The 21517-nt window shown below is 39.4% G+C and overlaps 1 protein-coding gene across 1 annotated transcript in view; it reads right to left on the reverse strand.

Annotated features, from left to right (window-relative positions):
- itsn1 (intersectin 1 (SH3 domain protein)) overlaps positions 1-21517 on the reverse strand; it is a 238592-nt gene that overhangs the window by 134317 nt on the left and 82758 nt on the right. Inside the window, exons 13-19 of the mRNA XM_078560237.1 lie at positions 21077-21339; positions 18930-19079; positions 18708-18848; positions 18472-18559; positions 10813-10952; positions 4178-4311; positions 579-796 (exon numbers count right to left, since the gene is read on the reverse strand). Of these exons, the coding sequence (XP_078416363.1) occupies positions 579-796; positions 4178-4311; positions 10813-10952; positions 18472-18559; positions 18708-18848; positions 18930-19079; positions 21077-21339 (1134 nt within the window). The remainder of the gene's footprint in view (positions 1-578; positions 797-4177; positions 4312-10812; positions 10953-18471; positions 18560-18707; positions 18849-18929; positions 19080-21076; positions 21340-21517) is intronic.

Consider the following 21517-nt stretch of genomic DNA (forward strand, 5'->3'; position numbering starts at 1 on the left):
ATTGTCACTGGACTAGTATTCCAGAGACCCAGGTTCGAATCCCACCATGGCAGATGGTAAAATTTGAATTCAATAAAAATCTGGAATTAAAAGTCCGATGATGACCACAAAACCATTGCCGATTGATATAAAAAGCCACCTGGTTCACTAATGTCCTTTAGGGAAGGAAATCTGCTTGGTTTGGCCTACATGTGATTCCAGACCCATAGCAATATGGTTGACTCTTAAGTGTCCTCTGAACAAGGGCAATAAATGCTGGCCTAGCCAGTGACACCCAAATCCCATAAACGAATAAAAAAAACGCAGCATTGGTCTTCCAGCAACTCCACACAGTCTGGTCATCCAACACCATTAGTTTGAACTTATAACCTGAGTCTATCCTACTATTCAAATTTAGTTGGAGGCAATTATCCATATTTACCTTTTCCTTAACATTCACATCTGGCATATCTTTCAGGAGATCACAACTCCCATTAAATATTTAAAGCCCAAGTTTCTCTATCCTCAATGACAATGCAATCAAATTGCAAGGAGGGACAAAATGGATTTTAAAATATTACCAATTTGCCAGAAGTTACCTGGTATCTGCCATCCACTCGGAGTCTGCTCTTTTGATGGTTCCAGGTGCTTTTGAAACATTCTGTTTAATACTTCCAGCTTGTTTTTTTGCTCCGGTTCTCTCTTTTGGGAAGTTTCTTCCCGTCTTCGATTTTCCTCTTCCTGGAGGTTTCTCAGTCGTTCTTCCTCATCTCTTTGCACTTGTTCTTGCCAAAGTTTATCACGTTCTTGGGCAGATCTAAAAACAAATGTTTTAACTTCATTTTTCAGATTTTTGCAAAACAGTTTATTAATACAGAAATTAGAGGAGAGGAATCTTACTTTGCATCATTCTCTTTTAGAAAGTCAAAACTTTTACACTTGGACCATCTAGAGAACACAGATTCAAATGGGTAAACGGAGTAGAAATGATGCAAGGAAAAATGTTTTCATCCAGAGGGTGGTTGGAGTCTGGAATGAACTTCCTGAAAGGGTACTGGACGCAGGCTCAATCGAGATATTCAAAAGGGAATTGGGTTGCTATCTGAAAAGAATGAATGTGCAAGGTTACGGGGATAAGGCAGGGGAGTGGGACTAGGTAGATTGCTCTTTCAGCGAGTTAGTGCAGACTTGGTGGGCCGAATGGCCTCCTTCTGCACTGTAAAGTTTGTGATTCTGATGCTGTGACAAAGAAATAAAATTAACACCTGGCAAAACCACATTCATGAAAATAATTGAAATACACGCCAAGTCAGTGCCATTCATTATCCTTTTAGCCATTTTGAAAGCTATATCTCACCCTTTGCACACTTGTGGATAGGACTGGACTGGTAACCTGTGTCTTTCACAAGGGAAAATCCCTCCTGTCCCAATTGCATTTTTAACTGTTCTCCTCCCCTTCCAATAAAAATTATTTTTTTCTTCAGTCTTCTATACTCCCTAATCACAAGTGATCTTCCTTCCTTTTTATTTAGGCAATTTCCTTCATTCAAGTGAAATGGTTACACAAGGAGACCAATGCGCAGGACAAGATGAACTCCCTGTCCCCAATTCTGAATGAAATTTCACATGTTGCATGATGGTTCAACCGCTAGTGCAGGGCATAAGTCAAACAGCATCACCACTAGCGGTGAGGGCAATAAAAATATTAGGCAGATCTAAGCAGTTAGAAATGGTCATTTGAATTCACAATTGTGGGGAACCTTCCTTTATCTGCATGCATCATTTCTTCCTTTGACTGCTCGGGAATGAACATTTCTGTTAAGCTGCCCCTGAGAAATAAATTTCGTGAAAAAGGACACAAAAATGGGTACAGCCATCACATGGAAACCAATTAGAAAACAATAGAAAACAACATGATACAAATACAGGAAGACACAAACAAGAAAACTTTTTTAAAAACCTTTGAAACGATCTTCTCCTTTTTAACTGTACAGAGAGCGGTGGCTGCTCATAATTTTGAAGCATCAATACTTTGGCTACTGCTCATTAGGCACATACGGGCATGGATACCCAAGGTACTGTTAATGTTCCTCAAAGTTAAACTTCAATAATGTGAAGCTAATTCAACAATCTAATTGCTTCTAATTTACTAGTGTGTGCAATATAATGGGGGAAATGACAGCGATGCTGAGCACATCAACTCCTACAGTAACAAAATTATCACTTCAATTTTATTCTAAATTATATAATAACCTACTGATGAAAATAACTTGTTAAATTAAGCAAAGGGAATTATGAGATTTAATACAAGCTGTTAAAATTGTGAAGCATTTTGCTAGTGACTGTGACAAAGATTTTCCTCTAGTTGGCAAGTCAGCGGCAAGGATTGTTAATTTAACATGGTCATTGAGCACGAGGTTGGAGGTCAGGAGAAATTTCTTTCCAGCTCATGGCTTACAGCATGAGTGCTTTACAACAGGGAGTGATAAGAGACCATAGCATTTTTTAAAAAAATAAAAGCAAGGGAAAAGTGGATAAACATTTGAAGCAGAGAAAGATAGAGTGATATGGAGGCAGCAAGTGAGTGGGATTCATTTTGCATTGTAGCAAGAAGCAACACAGGCTATTCACCCCATCATGTCCATTAATGTACCTTAAATTTCTATGCTTTTTAAAAATTATAATACTAGTCAAAATCTCCTGAAGGTTAACAATATTTGCTTATAGGCAAACTTCACCATTGTTTGATGATACCTAAACCATCTACTGAAGTTGAATCTCTCTCTCAAGAGAGCTACGATGTTAACTCTCCTCTGCGTGTTCCTCCCTGACTGCAGATTCCCTTTCTCTGAGCTTTTAATATTGCTGCCTGTTCTTGGTTTGCTAAGTATGAAAAAGGAAACATTAAAATAGTAACTGTATATAAAACCATAGACATTTCAAAAACAGTAGCCTAATCAAATTAGCTCTTTCAAAAAAAAATTGTCTAGTAACTTCCTTGAGGGCAAGTGGGCAGAGGCACCACGGCCTACAGATCCGAAGGTATCAGATTCTGTGTCTGGTCTGTGCTGAACTACCTGATCTCAGCTGTGGCAGCAGATGGGTCATTACAAATGGCTTCAACAGCAGGTAGACTACATTGAGGTACAAACATCAGTATCCCCACTCCCGATTAGCATTAATTCATCAACTCCTGTTGCAAAGTCTGAAAGTGTGGATGCAGCAGGGAATGGGGGAGGGGAGCGGGGAAACAACAGGATCAAACATGACTATGAAAAACTTGTCAAATAAACTCGCCAAAGCTCAGTCCAGGCTCATGTGAAGAATGGTCAGCCAGGCAAGGAACCAAATGTTTAAACAACTTTTGTAGAAATGGTTCAAAAAGGAAAGAAAACTGGAAATAAATAAATAAATAGAAAAGGGAAAACTGGGATAACATTCTGTGTATTGCAAAATTTTTAATTCATGACGAACACATTGCTACATCTGATATAAGTTGTTGTTAAATCCTGGCTAATGAAGTCAACTTAATGCAATCTGTCCATATAAATTAACCTTTTAAGACCTAGGGTCATTCTGGCGAATCTCTGCTGTGGGCCTTCCAAGGCAAACATGGTTCCTCTTCCAAATGGATGTTATTCACGTAGATGCCTTGACACTGAGTCTGCATAAACTATTTTACTTTCTGTGTATATGGGAGGGGAGAGGAGAAAGAGGGAGAGAACTCGAAACCAAATCTGGAATCACTGTGGTATCTTTTTTAAAAGAAGAAAATTTCATAAGCTGCAATTCCATTATTTCGATTGACTCCTCGCACAGCAACGGTGAATATTTCTGCTATATTTTCTGGGGCACACAGTTTTTGTACATCTTCGAGACAAGTTCAACACCAGTGATAGCCTATATGTAAATGCATGCCCCAGATCCTTCACTACAGAAGGGGCAGGGAAGTGGGCAGCAAGAAAACCAAGAGGTAAAGGAGAACACAAACCCCCTCACCCCCACAAAAAAAAATGCAAAAAGGGTTTAATAGGTGGGGGACATGGTGGGAAAAAGTTAAAGGATAGCTGTGAGTGAAGTAGCAGTGAAATCAGTTACTGATGTTGATAGCTAGTAATGAATGGCTCACCCTCTTTGTGGTGCTAGCAATGTTTTCCATTAGCTTGAAAACTGCACAAAGTGAATAAAATCCAAATACCTCTGGGCAGCTTCTTTTTCATATTGTCTTTCAAGTTCTGCTGTCCTCCGCTCTTGCTCCTTCTGCTTTTGCTTTTCAAGTTCAGCTTCCTTCTGTCGCTGCAATTGTTGTCTGCTATGAATTTCTCTCAGTTCCTATAAGTGAACAAAGATGTGTGCAGTGTAGAGATTTAATTTTTAAAAATGAGAAACAGTCAACCTTGAAGCACTCAACTGGAAACATCTCAAACACCTGCCCAAACAAGCTGATGAATTGAAAAACAAAAATTGGATCAAGATATTCTTTCCCAATCTTCTCAATCGCACTACTGTATTAACAGCCCACACATCAGGTGACATACACAGTACCATATTCCAATGGTATGAAAGGAAATATTGCCAAATGTTAGTATAGTATACATGGGTGAACTCCTAGGAGAAAACAATACTTGTAATTAGAAATCAACCTTCTAAACTAAGGCAAGTCAACCTCCTAAAACTAAGGTAAGAGTAGATTAAAAACATATCTATTCGTATAGCACGTAAAAACATTAGAAATTAGAAATGGAATGTACCCATGATACAGATACAACAAACCAAATCCGAGTATTTGCAACTACACCACCATCAGCAAAAAGATTTGTTTCCTACGGCCTCATCTTGGAGGATATTAATGGTTCTAATAGCCACGTACACCATTGTGAAAGGATTGAATCATGCAGTGGAAACTTGATTTTTTTTAAGCAGAAGTGCCTTTGAAGGCAAAGAATGGATAATAGCTTTTTAAAAAAAGTTATTGCTCAAAAATAATTGAATAAAAAGTGCATTCTATCAAATGTTTAATGCATTAAAACTATTTTTAAAGTTGAAAATATTGAACCCATGCAACACACAAGGATTGCAGGTAGCATAAGCAAAGTGTAAAAGTATTTGAAACTGCAAAATATCACTCCATTCTCTGTCATACAGGCAATGCCATGTGCACACTTCAAACAAGGGAGTTGATGGAAAGATTAAGAGCAATAGTTACTGAGCAACAGCATCACAGGAGGAACTTCTTTCAAACTTACAAAAATTGTAGGGGGCTGGGAAGTAAGGAAGGAAGAAGAAAATATCTAGTGAATAAGGAGGAAACAATACAAGATAAAACTATTTTCTTGTTATGACTCCTCATACATTTCTACTTCAACAATATACACATTCAAAAAAGAGGTTAATGCTCGATAGTTACTTTTTCCATTTTCTACATGCACTCTGAAATTCATTTAAGTTAAGAGCCTTTTCCCTCCTTCATAAAGTTGGAAAATTTTCAATTTCTAAGAAGCTGTGCAGCAGACTGAAGACAAGCCCCGGTATATGGTTCCGCAAGTAGCAATGAATATATGCAGCCTCTCTGTCCTTAACAGCACTTGCTTACAGTTAATTGGGCAGGTAGGCAAAATTCCCTGGCCTGTATTGAAGTTTCTAGGCACATCATCAAGTAACAAATGTGTCACTAGATGAAAAATGCCGAATTGTGCAATTTCCTGTGGAATACACTGATACAGCATCAAGCCCTGAACAAGCTGTCGACATGGAGGGGAAGTGGAGAGGGGCATTAAATACAATACGACTAAATTGAAAGACTTCCCCATCTCCTATCATGTTATGAATTATGACAGCAATTCCTGATCACACAACAGCGATGTCTATTGTATGAGATGCAAGCTTGAACGACAGAACTGCGTCAGAACAATAACTTGAACAAAATGAAAATTAATCCCAACAGCACTGGGAGGCAATAAATTTATTTTATGGAATTGAATCTTTTCTGCCCTGCAAAAAAAAAAATGCTTTGCTGAAAAGACTCAAGGAAAATTTAGCAAATTTTTCCAAACCCCCTGGTGCGGCCATTACAAACTACTTTTCAGAAGTAGATAGTTGAATTATCATCGTATGATGGAATTGGAATGAGGTTCCAAAATATCTTAGACTAGAAAAATACGTTTCGCAGTTTTTGATTGAGAGTAATTAAATGCTACTTGCATTTGGTAATTGCATACTGTCCCCCCTGAAGCTATAAAAACTTAGAGAATACTGTTGGAGAGAAGCAAGATGTAGTGACTAGATATAAACTACTGCAGTGAGCAGATTAACCAACCAAGCTTGAGTGTTAAGGTGTCAGTTGTCTAACTAAGAAAGGAACATGGAGCAAAGGGCAACAGTAAAGGCACAGTGAAGAGCACCTGGTTAGGCAAGATCAATATAGTAGCTTAAAATGACTTCCACTTCAATAGCACTTACCCACAACCAATACATTTCTTTAATGTTTAGTTTATTAGAAGCCTTTATCTGAGCAGAAATTATGAAATTATGTACACTGAGATATGAATTAAAAGATCATTACCAAATCCTGTACACACTTCAATTCTAACATTTACAACCAAATACTACTTGAATTATGCATTTCTAAATAGAAAATTCAGGTTCATACACAGGCCAGAATGAAAACTTGCATGTACTGCACAAAAGAGTAAACTGATATGAGCTCAACTATATCCAACACTGTTGGCTATTCATCAATTGCTTAATTTCATGGGGACTGCTAAATAGAATAAATTTTGTTTCCATATTTGTCCTCCTTATCTCCCAAAGTCATTGACTCAGGCAAGAGCCTAGACAATGATTATTTATTCAACAGGCTACACAACCCTGAGGGCAAATTCAGGCCAAGGCTTGTCTATATCCCCAGAGGTCGCTGGATAGCAATCAAGAGTAGGAATCATGGGTGATTTTCTCATTCCAAGAGCAATTTATTGGCCCGAATGAGATCAGTTAGCTGAACACTGACAAGGAATTGAAGCTGGGACCTTAATATCGCGACAGCTTACTGCTGTCAGAGGAGTTGCAAGAAATTAAGTTTACAAATAGAAAGTGCACAAAGTACAAATGTGAAATCTCAAGAGCACAGATATTTTATACTTTGGTATTTACTGAAATGACTAGGAAATCTGGGCAATAGTGGTAGTCGCGGCACAAGCAGCTTGCTCGAATTTTAACCTTGGGCTTCGAAAGCCAAAATAAATAACTGAATACTAGGCAGTCAAATACAGGAAATTGCTTACTTGAAATATATTCCTGCAAGTATAATGCAAACCAGATAAGGTAGGTGAAGACTAAAAGTAGCAGGGAATTTCTGGCAGGTTCAGTCACTATCGGTGGAGTGTTTTAAGTTCTGCATTAACAACTTAATTTTCTTTTTATGCAGTACTCTCAAGCTCTATCCAATCATTATCTTATTTCAATTTATGATCTTTCTTGTTTCTAAATTCAATTTCAATACAGCGGTTGTCATTCTTCAAATCCGTATAGGCTATGGGGGAAAAAAAATCCATGTTGCAAATTTTACATAGGAATCCTCCCCACCCACCCCCTCCAGTTCACTTGGTGTCCAGTGTGAATTTAAGCCATAAACACCAGAAAGTACAAAGCTCGATCTAGCAAGAGGCTGTGATTTGGGTGATGCACATTTGGACGAGGGAAATGGAAAATAATTTAAAAAGGGGCAATCCTTCCTTCAATAGCATGTGCTTACTTAGTTGTTGGCTGTAGCTCAATGGTAGTGCGCTCTTGTTTCTGATTCAGCTTGAGCCCCACTCCAAAAACTTGAGCATATCTGATTCTTAAGTGCAGTACTGAGGGAGTGATACACCATTACTGATGCAATTTTTTGGCTAAGACATTAATGTGATGCCCACTTGCGGGGCAAGTAAAACATCCCAATGGCATAATTCAAAGATGGTTTTGTGGTGCTATTATAATATCACCAAGACAGATTATCTTGTTATTTATCTCATTACTGTTTGAGGCCTTATGGTGTTCATATTTGTTGCTGCATTTTCCTACGGTACAATAATGTATACACTTCAAAAGATCTTGAGTGGCTGGGAAACACACTGAATGCTGAGGTCATGAAAATCCAATGTTCCCCCTACTCCCACCTTCTGTCTAGGCTTACACATAAATGATCATAGGCAGCAAGAAATCAGATAGTGGGTGGTGTTTGTGGAACGATACCTCAGCATGACTCATTGCATTCAGAAATGGAGGAGTGAATTGGTGGCACAGGTGTAAAAATTATTACGTTCGAATTACTTAAAAGTTCAACTGTTCAAATAAAGATGTTGTAAAAATCGATGTTAATACGTTGTACAGCCAAAAGGTTTTAGGACACCTTTACTAGGACTTTCCTGCATCAGGCTATCAAACCAAGTTTGACATCCTATAGGGATTTGCGCACAATCCTAACTGAGTTCCAAATGAATAAATAAGCATTACTTCGCAGGTGTAAAAACCATCAGATGATTAATTTACATATCTGGATATTCTGAACATTTCTCACTACCCTCAACCCACAGAAAAAATTATAAATTGTACTTTGGAATTTTGCTGTAAACAAAAAATAGTTTTAGTAGATAGTTATGGTATTTACAATAACTGCATTTTTTTGATGGAAATTAACACCAACTCATGCCTTTGGAAGCATGTTCACCTTAGGTCAGATATCTGAAAATAATTTGGTTGAAATTTGTAACTTTTGGCATGATTTTAGAAGCGATATTTCTGGTAGGAAATTGCAGCCTTGTATGTACCTAGGAGATGACGCATGTAGGTGGTATTTGACACTTCCATTTAGAAATGCATTTCAACAGTTGTGCAGAAGCGCATTTAGGGAAGAAACCTTTAAAAAGAAGTCTAAGTGGTTCACACAGCACAGGAGGAAGCCCAGGCACTGCAGCAAAACATCGTCCACAGCCACAGACTGGAAGAAAGAAATGCTCAGATTTAACAAAAACAAAGCACCTGAAGCAACTAAGACAGACTCCGACAAGACAAAATAATAACTACACAGTCAGACTTTGAATTCAGAGTAAATTAGCACTGTAGACAGCGTTAAATTCTATAATAGCTGGTTATTCTAAAAGTGGTACATTCTCAAATTACATATTTTCCAAACACCACATGGCACAAACATGCTTTACATTTTAAACCAGTTTGTTAAGTGTCAAAGTATCCTCAACATAGATATCACTTTAAGTTATAAATCATCCAACAGTCTCTGACAAAATTGTGTTGAAATCTAATTTTAGTGACCAAATCCTAACTAGCGGTCTTTTCTCTATATTAAAATTAATTGATGGTTAGTCTTACATGTCATACAGTGTTGTAAGTTAAAGCCAGGAGTACCTTTCTTCGATAAAGATGTCAAAGGTTACCAACCAAAATGCAACCCTGATGCTGATGGACCGATATACATTTCCAACTTTTAACCATAATACTGTTTCACCTTGCTCTTCAGCCCAAACAAAGAACTGTAGACCGGTGGGTTGTGTGTGTAGAGTTCAACATATGAGAGATTCATAATCCTTTCACACCATATGCTCCCTTATCCAAGTGTTCAAGGTTAGGTTAGGTTAAGAATAAATCTAATCACTAACATTTTATCCACAACCAGTTTATTGAAATGGCCACATGGCACTCAGATAATACAAGTAGTGGAATATATAGGTATACGAGTGCTAATGAATAGGCAATTGCTCCCAGCTCCTCCAACAGCTATGCAAGTTTACATCAGTAGCTGAGTTAAATCAGGTCAGGCAGAACTGTGTTACGGTAACACATCTTGGCTAAAGCAGCAATAGAAACTTGAAAAAACAGCCTTAGCCCTACACCATTTGAGGCCACATTATTTATGTGCATGGCAATGTTAATATGCATATAATATTGCCAAGAATGCACTAATCTATGCTTTGTAACAACATTGTCAATAGATGGAAAATCATGTAAATTTTCTGTCAGTGGTCACATTCACAGTAGTTCACCCAATGTTAAAGGTAAAAATGATGGCATCATCTTGCAATACTTCTGCAACTGCGAGTTAACATAATTTAATGACCAAAAAGTGACTCAATTTCAATTTGGGCTTCAATATCTAGGAGTAAGTCGATTTAATTTAAATTAATTACTTTGACATATTTGAAAAGGAAGAACGTGCAGGGCTATGAGGAGATGGCAGGGAATGGCACTAGGTGAATTGCTCCTTCAGAGCTAGCACAGATACAACAGGCTGAATGGCCTCCTCCTGTGCTGTAGCTATTCTATGATACCATGATATTCTTCTTCCATCAGGAAGTGATGGATTCACAACAAATCTACAGGAAATAAAAATGACTGAAACAAGGAAAAGAAATACAAAACAAGAATAATGGTTGCAGTCAAGACCAACATGTTTAAAAGAAAGGAAACTGTCAGAATGAACAGTAATTCATGAGTAACTGGGAGAGACGTTGGATGAAAAACACTCATTAAAGCAGACAAATTCAAAGTGTAAAGATTCAGTAGTTCATACATTCTAGATCCAGGCACGTTACTCAGGCACACCTGTTATAATCAAGTGCAGTTTACCAATTATTTATTGAGCTATGTAAAAAATGACCACATGGGAGAGATGTTCATGCTGAATATGACCAAAGCATGGAATCAGAGTACAGAGCATGGAATTTATGGACGTATTTGACAGTCAGCGCCCAAACAGCACTTGTTCAAGGAGTATGTGTAACAGTGAGCAACTTTTAAGATAGAGCAGGGCAAGAAGAAAAAATAAAAGCTCAGTATTACCTTCAACTGGTTATTGAAGATATCTATCTCCTGGAGTTTAGCCCTCGTCTCTTTCTCAACTTCATCTAGTTGGTCACGAAGTTGTTGTCTAGTCAACTCTTTGTTTTCCAAAGACTTTTTAACAGTAAGAATAGTGTCTCCTATTAATTTAAAAAAATAAGAAATACTGTTCTGCAAGTCGACAGCTTGATAAGAGGAAAGGCTTCATTTGAAATTCATTAAAGTGGTCCAAAGACTAAGTGCAAATTAGTAACTCATCTGACAAGATCCCCATATTTCATTTTAAGAAAAATTACATTACCAGAAAAAAAAAATACAAATTCAATTATAAAACTTGACAGAAACAGTACAGGAGGCTAAGAATTCTGAAAAAAAAAATTTGCATACAAATTTATTTTTACTGCGATATGTCTTGGTTGTAATTGCTAGATATAGCTTTACAGCATCATCCGCACTCCTATTAGACCACCTACCCCCATGATTCCACTGTTTCCATTCATATCCAATATCTAGGCAAATAACAGATAGATAGGTGTAGAAATTTCAAAACCAACTCCTGAAGAATACCATGCAATGCCAAACAAAATTTCCTATCTCCCCAAAATGACTGGATATGCACTCTTACAAAATTAAGAACTGGGCTTTGGACAAGGTTACTTTTCAAAAGATAGATTTAACTGAGACTTGCATTTCCCTTTGTGCAAAATACACAAAGATGCTGTATACATCCTCTAATCAAAGAATGGTCACAGCACAGAAGGTCCGTCATGTCCGTGCCAGCTCTTTATAACAGCAACTGACCTAGCCCCACCTTTTCCACGTAGTTCGTAATTTTTCTTGTTTCAGATAATTATCCAATTCTCTTTTGAAGGCCTTGGTTGAATCTGTCTCCACCATGGTGTCAGGCATTACACTCCAGATAAAAGAAAAGCAGATGCTGGCAATAAGAAATGGAAACAGAAAATGCTGGAAACACTCAGCAGGTCCGACAACATCAGTGGAGAGAGAAACAGAGTTAACGTTTCGAGTCCACACGACTCGTCTGCGAAGAAGTTGTGCGAACTCGAATTGTTAACTCTGTTTCTCTCTCCGCAGATGCCGTCAGGCCTGAGTTTTGCCAGCATTTTCTATTACATTCCAGGTCCTTGCCACTCACTATGTACAAAGATTTCTCTTCATATTGCTGTTGCTTCTTTTGGCATTCACCTTAAATCGGTGTCCTCTGGGTCCTCGACACTTCCACCAATGGGAAGAGTTTCTCCCTATCTACACTGTCCAGACCTCCTACGATTCTGAATACCTCTTTCAAATCTGCTTTTAATGTCTTGTCCAAGAACAGCTCCAGCCTCTCCAATCTATCCACATAGCTCAATTTTTTCATCCCTGGAACCATTCTCGTGAATCTTTTCTGCACCCTCTCTAATGTCTTGCCAACTTTCCTTAAGTGTAGTGCCCCAAACTGGACATAATACTCCAGTGGAGGCAAAACCAGAATTTTATACAGGCTTATCATAACTTTCTTGCTTTTCTACTCCAAACCTCTGCTTATAAAGCCCAGCATCCCATATGCTTTACTAGTCACTTTCTCTGTCCTACCATGTTCAATGATTTGTGCCCAAATACCCCCACCTCCCTCCACTCTTTCACCCCCTTTGAATTGTACCCTTTATTTTATACTGCCTCGTTTCGTTCTCCCTACCAAAAAGAATTACTTCACACTTTTCAGCATTAAATTTCATCTGCCACATACACTCATTCCACCATCTCAACTATGTCCTTGAAGTTTATCATTATCCTTCTTATTGTTGAGGATACTTTCAACTTTTATGTCATCCACAAAAACTCAAAAGAAACATAAGTCCACTTATTGCAGCTTCCCCTAGCCTTACTCTTTTGGCTAGCTGGTACTTTTTCACCATTAGTTAAGGGATGCACTCAATGACTTCTCACTAAAGATTAGCTGAGAAAATCTAAGAGGGAGTCTCTGATTAGCTAGAACCCACTGTGTGGCAGATACCCTATCTACATTCAGAGCTTTCAAAAATATGGAGGTAATAGCAAGGTAGTGGGACTAACGGAATTGCTCTACAAAAAAGCTGGCACGGATTCAATGGTCTGAATGGCCTCCTTCTGTGCTGTACAATTCTATGATTCTATAACTGATTTGAAATAACCGAGAGGGAAATCCATTAACCCAAGCTAGGGTCCACTCAATGATTTATCAGGTAGCTTGTGAAAAGCCCCCAGAGATGGGGACAAAGCATCAAATAACTGCAGCTATCAGATGTATGAGAACAGATGGCTGCTTATCAATGATGAATGAGAGCAACCTTTGACAATGCACCAAGATGCTCGTCATTGAATACAACCATCCAAGTCAATTGATATCTGACAGTTACCATTGTTCTCAGACTTTTCAATTTACAGTTAAGAAGAACGCTGTAGTCAGTTCATCTGGAACAAAATGAATATATTTTCCTTCCAGAAATGCCCATGTGATCCTAATTTAACCCCTTTCACACTGATTCTAACTAAAGTTTTTTCTTAAATTCTCCTTGATGTGAACAATAATGGAAAAACAGCTTTTGTTAACCCATCACACATTGAGAGCCAACCACACAGTTGACTGAAGTGACTGGGTATAGGTGCCAACCTCCATTCCCTGAGGCATTTTGGTGAATCGCCTTATTTTTAAAAAATGACAATCCAGCAGATTTCATTGATATTTATCAAGCAACAAATTGTTAGATTTATTAAATTCTACTTCACAACTTGCAAGCAATTGTGGTATTTGAACATTCAGACCTTGTTTCAAGTATATTGGTCACAACAAAAACAAAAATGCAAGCATGTTGCACATCTGTATGCAAGTTTCATTTATCAGAATTTTTACACTGCAAATTCAAAGGTGCTTTTATAGACTGCCCTGGTAGCTTTTTAATCTATCATCATAAAAATTCCAATTAATATATCACAAAAACAAAAATACCTGGAAAAACTCAGCAGGTCTGGCAGCATCTGTGGAGAGGAGCACAGTTAACGTTTCGAGTCCGCATGACTCTTCAACAGAACTAAGGAAAAATAGAGAAGAGGTGAAATATAAGCTGGTTTAAGGGGGGGTGGGACAAGTAGAGCTGGATAGAGGGCCACTGATAGGTGGAGATAACCAAAAGATGTCACAGACAAAAGGACAAAGAGGTGTTGAAGGTGGTGATATTATCTAAAGGAATGTGCTAATTAAGGGTAGAAAGCAGGACCAGCAAGGTACAGATAGCCCTAGTGGGGTTAGGGTGGGGTGAAGGAATTGAAAAAGGCTAAATGGTAGAGATAAAACAATGGATGGAAATACATTTAAAAATAATGGAAATAGGTGGGAAAAGAAAAATCTATATAATTTATTGGAAAAAACAAAAAGGAGGGGGAAAAATCGGAAAGGGGATGGGGACGGAGGAGAGAGTTCATGATCTAAAATTGTTGAACTCAATATTCAGTCTGGAAGGCTGTAAAGTGCCTTGTCAGAAGATGAGGTGCTGTTCCTCCAGTTTGCGTTGAGCTTCACTGGAATAATGCAGCAAGCCAAGGATGGACATGTGGGCATGAGAGCAGGGTGGAGTGTTGAAATGGCAAGCGACAGGGAGGTCTGGGTAATGCTTGCGGACAGCCCGAAGGTGTTCTACAAAGCGGTCACCCAGTCTGTGTTTAGTCTCTCCAATGTAGAGGAAACCACATTGGGAGCAATGAATGCAATAGACTACCTCGCAGAGGCTGATCGTCAACTCGCAGACACTTCCTCCTACCTCTCCCTGGACCATGACCCTACCACTGAACATCAAGCCATTGTTTCCAGGACTGTTACTGACCTCATCTCCTCTGGAGATCTTGCTTCCACAGCTTCCAACCTGATAGTCTCCCAACCGCGGACGGCCCGCTTCTACCTCCTACCCAAAATCCACAAACAGGACTGTCCCGGCAGACCGATCGTGTCAGCCTGTTCCTGCCCCATGGAACTCATTTCTTGCTATCTTGACTCGATTCTCTCTCCCCTTCTCCAGTCCCTTCCCACCTACATCCGTGATTCCTCTGACACCCTACATCATATCAACAATTTCCAGTTCCTTGGCCCCAACCGCCTCCTCTTCACCATGGACGTCCAATCCCTCTACACCTCCATCCCCCACCGGGATGGTTTGAGGGCTCTCCGCTTCTTCCTCGAACAGAGGCCCGAACAATCCCCATCCACCACTACACTCCTCCGTCTGGCTGAACTTGTTCTCGCGCTGAACAATTTCTCCTTAAACTCCTCTCACTTCTTCCAAATAAAAGGTGTGGCTATGGGTACCCGCATGGGCCCTAGCTATGCCTGTCTCTTTATGGGGTATGTAGCACATTCCTTGTTCCAGTCCTACACCGGCCCCCTCCCACAACTCTTTCTCTGGTACATCGATGATTACTTCGGTACTGCTTCATGCTCTCGTCTGGACCTGAAAAAATTTATTAATTTTTCTTCCAATTTCCACCCCTCCATCATTTTCACATGGTCCATCTCTGACACTTTCCTTCCTTGACCTCTCTGTCTCAATTTCTGGTGATACACTGTCCACCAATATCCATTACAAGCCTACCGACTCCCACAGCTACCTCGACTACAACTCCTCACATCCTGCTTCCTGTAAGGACTCCGTCCCATTCTCTCAGTTCCTTCGCCTCCGTAGCATCTGTTCTGATGATGCCACTTTCAAAAACAGTTCTTCTGACATGTCTTCCTTCTTCCTTAACCGAGGTTTTCCACCCACGGTGGTTGACAGGGCCCTCAATCGTGTCCAGCCCATCTCCCGTGCATCCGCCCTCACGCCTTCTCCTCCCTCCCAGAAATATGATAGGGTCCCCCTTGTCCTCACTTATCACCCCATCAGCCTCCGCATTCAAAGGATCAAACTCCGCCATTTCCGCCAACTCCAGCATGTTGCCACCACCAAACACATCTTCCCTTCACCCCCCCTGGCGGCATTCCGTAGGGATCGTTCCCTCCGTGACACCCTGGTCCACTTCTCCATCACCCCCTACACCTCAACCCCCTCCCACTGCACCTTCCCATGCAACCGCAGAAGATGCAACACCTGCCCCTTTACTTCCCCTCTCCTCACCATCCAAGGGCCTAAACACTCATTTCAAGTGAAGCAGCATTTCATTTGCACTTCCCTCAACTTAGTCTACTGCATTCGTTGCTCCCAATGCGGTTTCCTCTACATTGGAGAGACCAAACGCAGACTAGGTGACCGTTTTGTAGAACACCTTCGGTCTGTCCGCAAGCATTACCCAGACCTCCCTGTCGCTTGCCATTTCAACACTCCACCCTGCTCTCATGCCCACATGTCCGTCCTTGGCTTGCTGCATTGTTCCAGTGAAGCTCAACGCAAACTGGAAGAACAGCACCTCATCTTCCGACTAGGCACTTTACAGCCTTCCAGACTGAATATTGAGTTCAACAATTTTAGATCATAAACTCTCTCCTCCATCCCCACCCCCTTTCCGATTTTCCCCCCTCCTTTTTGTATTTTCCAATAACTTATATAGATTTTTCCTTTCCCACCTATTTCCATTATTTTTAAACGTATTTCCATCCATTGTTTTATCTCTACTTTTTAGCCTTTTTCGATTCCTTCAGCCCACCCCACCCCCACTAGGGCTATCTGTACCTTGCTGGTCCTGCTTTCTACCCTTAATTAGCACATTCCTTTAGATAATATCACCACCTTCAACACCTCTTTGTCTTTTTGTCTGTGACATCTTTTGGTTATCTCCACCTATCACTGTCCCTCTATCCAGCTCTTCTTGTCCCACCCACCCCCCCCCCCCCCCCCTCCCAAACCAGCTTATATTTCACCCCTTTTCTATTTTTCCTTAGTTCTGTTGAAGAGTCATGCGTACTCGAAATGTTAACTGTGCTCCTCTCCACAGATGCTGCCAGACCTGCTGAGTTTTTCCAGGTATTTTTGTTTCTGTCTTGGATTTCCAGCATCCGCAGTTTTTTGCTTTTAACCAATTAATATATCTTCCAATTTAACCACTTTTGTGTTGACAAAAATGAAGTAAATTACAAATCGTGGGATACTTGAAGTGTCTAATGGCATCAAATGTTAACACCTACAAACTGCAACACCAAGCATGGCCCACCACTTAATATAGTTTTAAATCACAAATTCCACTTTGTTTGCACAGGTCACAACAGAATTTGTGCAAATTATAAAGGTAGTTAATTCAGCTAGTTTTCCAAAATGTTGAGTAGTCAAAGGATAAGATATAATAAGAGCTCAAAAGAATAAAAATGCCAAATGTAACTTTACTGGAAACATTAATGACAGCACTGTTAAAATGCTATCCAGGTCCAATACTGATACGTGCAAAAAATCTGACATTTCATGGAGTAATTGGCTTAAGCTGATAGTATTAACATTTCAGTTCTGATCGAAGATCATCAACCTGACACATCAACTCTTTCTCTCTTCACAGAAATTGCCCAATTTGCTGAGTATTCCCAGCATCATCATGTTTTATTTCAGATTTCTGGCATCCCCAATATTTTGCTTCTGACTTTAAGTTGAATGCTGGTTTCAGGTACATTTATGTGCAAGTAGTGATGGCGGTGGTTGGAGTGGTGGAGAATTATTAGAAAGCACCAAAAGTGGGAACAAAAATACACAGAATGGAAAAGTCAGTGGTCAAATGGGTAAATTAATCTACGTCAGAGAGAGTGCAGTTTCCTAATTTGAACAATACTGCAAATGAAGTCTTTTCTATGCTGCCATACAGTAAGTAAGCCCTTGTTTTAAGTTGTAGTTACATCCCTGGAAATCACAACTTTAAGTGAAACGACTTAATGTGAGTCAGGGGTTCCCATAGGAATCAATGTTAAAGCTCGAGTTAGGTTCCTTCAGACATATCTCACCCGGAAACAAAAAATGTGCAAGTTGTATAGCACAGTATTTTATGTGCACCACTGTGCATTCCTAGCTGAAATAACTTGCAAAACAAAATAAATCACTAAATATAAAAGAAATCTCCTATATAAATTTAAATTAGATAACACTCACTAGCCTCAAGAAACTTTAAAGCATTCGATTTCACTGCTAGGCTGATGGCTGTTCTTGCTTTCTTTGCAGCAGCAGGCACTTACTGGGCATTTCTGGCTCATGTTTCAAAGTAATTTAAAAGTCGCACCAATAGCAGGCACTCCTGAAACTCCAAAATTTAAGTCAAAGTTAAATCCAAATTTTTGCTAGAAAAAAAAGCCTCTGGCTTTGGGTCCCTCCGGGTTTTTTTTAAAATTGATGTTGCCTCAAATACTGTACAAACGGCTTCCTTAACATGGCACCGATCAGGTCACAGGACCCAACATGACATGAAGGGAGCCAACGCGCGATGATGCATGATAACAACGGGCTGTGATGACGCGAAACGACTCTAAAGTGGAAATCGTGACTTAAATCAGGAAAACTGACCTAAGACAAAAGCGACTTCAAAACAACTTAAAACGAGGACTTAGTGTATCCTGTTCAAATTCTGATGTACTATTAAATAATACAAAACAAATCCATTCTGGTGTATACAAATACACTTTTTCAAAGCTATAAAGTATACTAATTCAAAAAGAATCCTTACTATGTAGGCTGTTCTGTTGGACCTGCTTCAATTTATCATTGAGACACTGTTTCTCAGGGATCAGTCGACTGAGCATCTGTTGAAATTCCTACAGGGCAGGAGAAAAAAAAGTTAGCACATCTAAAGGTATATTTTTATCCTGCAGTTGGGCACCAGCCTAATGTTCAGTTGGAGGATCTTGTATCCCAGAATTGGTATGCTGATTGTTCGAAATTTCACACCAACTAAAAACCAACCTGCAACTGTTGTTGTAGATGTGTGATTTCTGAAATTCGTAACTCCCGTGTCTGATTTGTATGCTCAATCTCATGCCTCTGAGTGGAAAGACGAAATCGTATGTCTTGTAGCTTGCCTTCCAACTGATTCTTTTTATCGTTCTAACAGAAGAAAAAGAAATCTGTCAAAAACACAGTCTCTACTACTAAACAATTGATAAGTTTGCTAACATATGAACTCACAAGGGCTTCAAGTTCAAACTCTAAAGTCTTTTTTCTTGCTTTCAAGGCTACAATATCTTCCTGTTCTTTATTGCGTTGGTTTAACAGTTCCTGTCGACGATTCCGCTCCCACTCTAGTTGCCGCTGCCTTTCAAGTTCACGTTTTGCTGCCTGTAATCAAAACAAAGGGAATATTGCAGATTATGAAATGTGGCAAATAATGGCGACCCTGAAATCTTTCCTCAATAAATGCGGCACAATTGATTTTAATTGGAGATACAAAGACTACATGGTTATTCGTCCTTCATAGTATGTATATTAGTGTCACAAACATCACAAAATCATTACTCCCAATTAATCGCTTCAAATCAGTAGCATTATTAACCTGTATTTAGACCAGGCAGTTCAAAATCTGAAGAAAACAGGGCACATCTCATTCTTATAATTTACGGACACCTGCTTCTTTTACAAGAACTAACAATATTAGGTTACTCAGAATTTACTATTCAAAGTGATGAGGAAAAGTTTCTCGTCAGCCTCGTTCAAATTTAGTAAGTTGAACATTATATGTAGAGTTGTTCTGCTCAACTTTCCACCATAAGCCACCCAGATGCACATTGTTCAATGGCCCTGAGATGGGATTCAAAGAGAAGGTAAGAAAAATCTCTTTTGTGGGCACTGTTTTAGGGTCAAGGCTACTCCAAGGTGGTATGCTGGTGATCTAAAACTGGAACCAGTCAAGCTTTTGCAATAAAATACCTGAGGCTGACAGCACACACCACACTCCAGTTGGCCTGGCTCATTAATGGGACCTGGAGTGATAGGCATAATAGCTGATATTCTACCATTTGGCTCTGTGTATTTGTACTCGTCAATTCTTAATGACTTTTGATTTGGGAAAGCAGGGGTCCTCCTAGATAAGCAAGAGGCTGGTCAGTGCTCTATAGTTCAAGTGGGTAAGTACCAGCATTACTCCAGAAAAATTTGGAGTCCAATATTTGGGCTCCTATTCAGCCAAGGTCTCTGGACAGGGACAAATTGGGTGCATGTCTGTAACGGAACAGTAGGCATTGAATATTTGGCAAAAATATTCAACCTGTTCGAATTTCTCAAGCTAAATTTGGACAACAAAACACAGTAAGAAATATAACGGATTAAATAAAATGAAGTACAGGAAGTAATGAAACATAAATTCTAAACACATTTTGCGCCATTACTCCATTGAACACAGGGGCTATGCCAAAAACAACATAATATTCAAAATAAAAACTCTTAGTGTAATCTACTGCTACTGACTCATCTCAGATTTTACTTCATTCTGTGGAATAGAACAATTACTATCTAAAACACTAGTTCAGCCCAGTTGGGGTATTTAGTCCAATTCTTGGCACCACTCTTCAGGAAGGATGTGGAGGCTTTGAAGAGAGTACAGAAGAGATTTACTGAAATGGTTTAAGGATTACAGTTACGAGGATAGATTAATGAAGCTGGGTGTTATTCTCCTTAAAGCAGAGAAGGCAACAATGAGAGTTCATCAAAGTGCTTAATGAAGGGTTTAGATTGAATAAATAAAGAGAAACTGTATGGCTGAAAAGTTGATAATCGGAGGGCACAAATTTATGATGATTGGCAAAAGAACCAGAAGCAACATGAGAAAAATCTTTTCATGCACTGCAGGCGTTTAGAATTTGGAATGCAATGTTCGATACAGTGGTGGATATAGATTCACTAGAAGCCTTTAAAAAGGAATTAGGTAAATACTTTGAAGGCGACAAAAATTGCAGGGATATGGGGCAAGAGGAGAGTGTAATTAACTGGATTGCTTTGTGAAAGAACCACAGACTCAATGGGCTGAATAAGTCTCCTTTTCTGCTGTACTATTCTGTGATTCCATGTCATGCAATTTTTGCCATGCACAAAATGTTCCCTTTTAAAAACAATTTTTAGATGGATAATACTTTTAAAAAGCATCTTTCAGAAAGCAAAGTACTTGCAAGGAAACACCCAATTCTTTAGCAATAACTTTTAAAAGTAGTGTGCAGTAGACATGTAAGAAAGATAATATAGGCACACGTGCAATAAACCAGAATCACAAAGGCAGTGGCATCCTGAAGATATACAAATTTCAAATTAAAAACAAAATCACAAAAACACTGTTCAAAGTTTACCTCCCGCCTTTCTATTTCCTTCCTTCTCTCCTCCTCCCTCTGTCGCTCAAACTCTCGTTGTTTCTCCAGCTGCTTTTCTAGTTCCATCTGCCTTTTCCTTTCTTGCTCTTGCCGCTCCCGCTCTTTCCGTTCTTGTTCTGCTCGTTCCAACTGGGCAAGGCGCTCCTGCTCCTTGCGCTGTTGCTCCAGAAGAACCTGTCGTCGCTTCTCAAGTTCAAGATTTCCTCGTTCAAAATTCTCACGCTTCTTATCCTCAAATGTCACTGTGAACAGGTTGAGTTGAGGAACAGTTCAAGAACACATACAGGAAAACATGTCACTGCACTCAAAATACAATCGCACCAGTTAAAACCAAATGGCCCCATAATTTCCAGGTCATCTTATTTGGCTTCATAAACTCAAACTTACAATGCTCCTCATATCCCATTTATTAAAACTCAC

Source organism: Cetorhinus maximus, chromosome 16 (assembly GCF_964194155.1).
Source record: "Cetorhinus maximus chromosome 16, sCetMax3.hap1.1, whole genome shotgun sequence".
Classification (NCBI taxonomy): domain Eukaryota; kingdom Metazoa; phylum Chordata; class Chondrichthyes; order Lamniformes; family Cetorhinidae; genus Cetorhinus; species Cetorhinus maximus.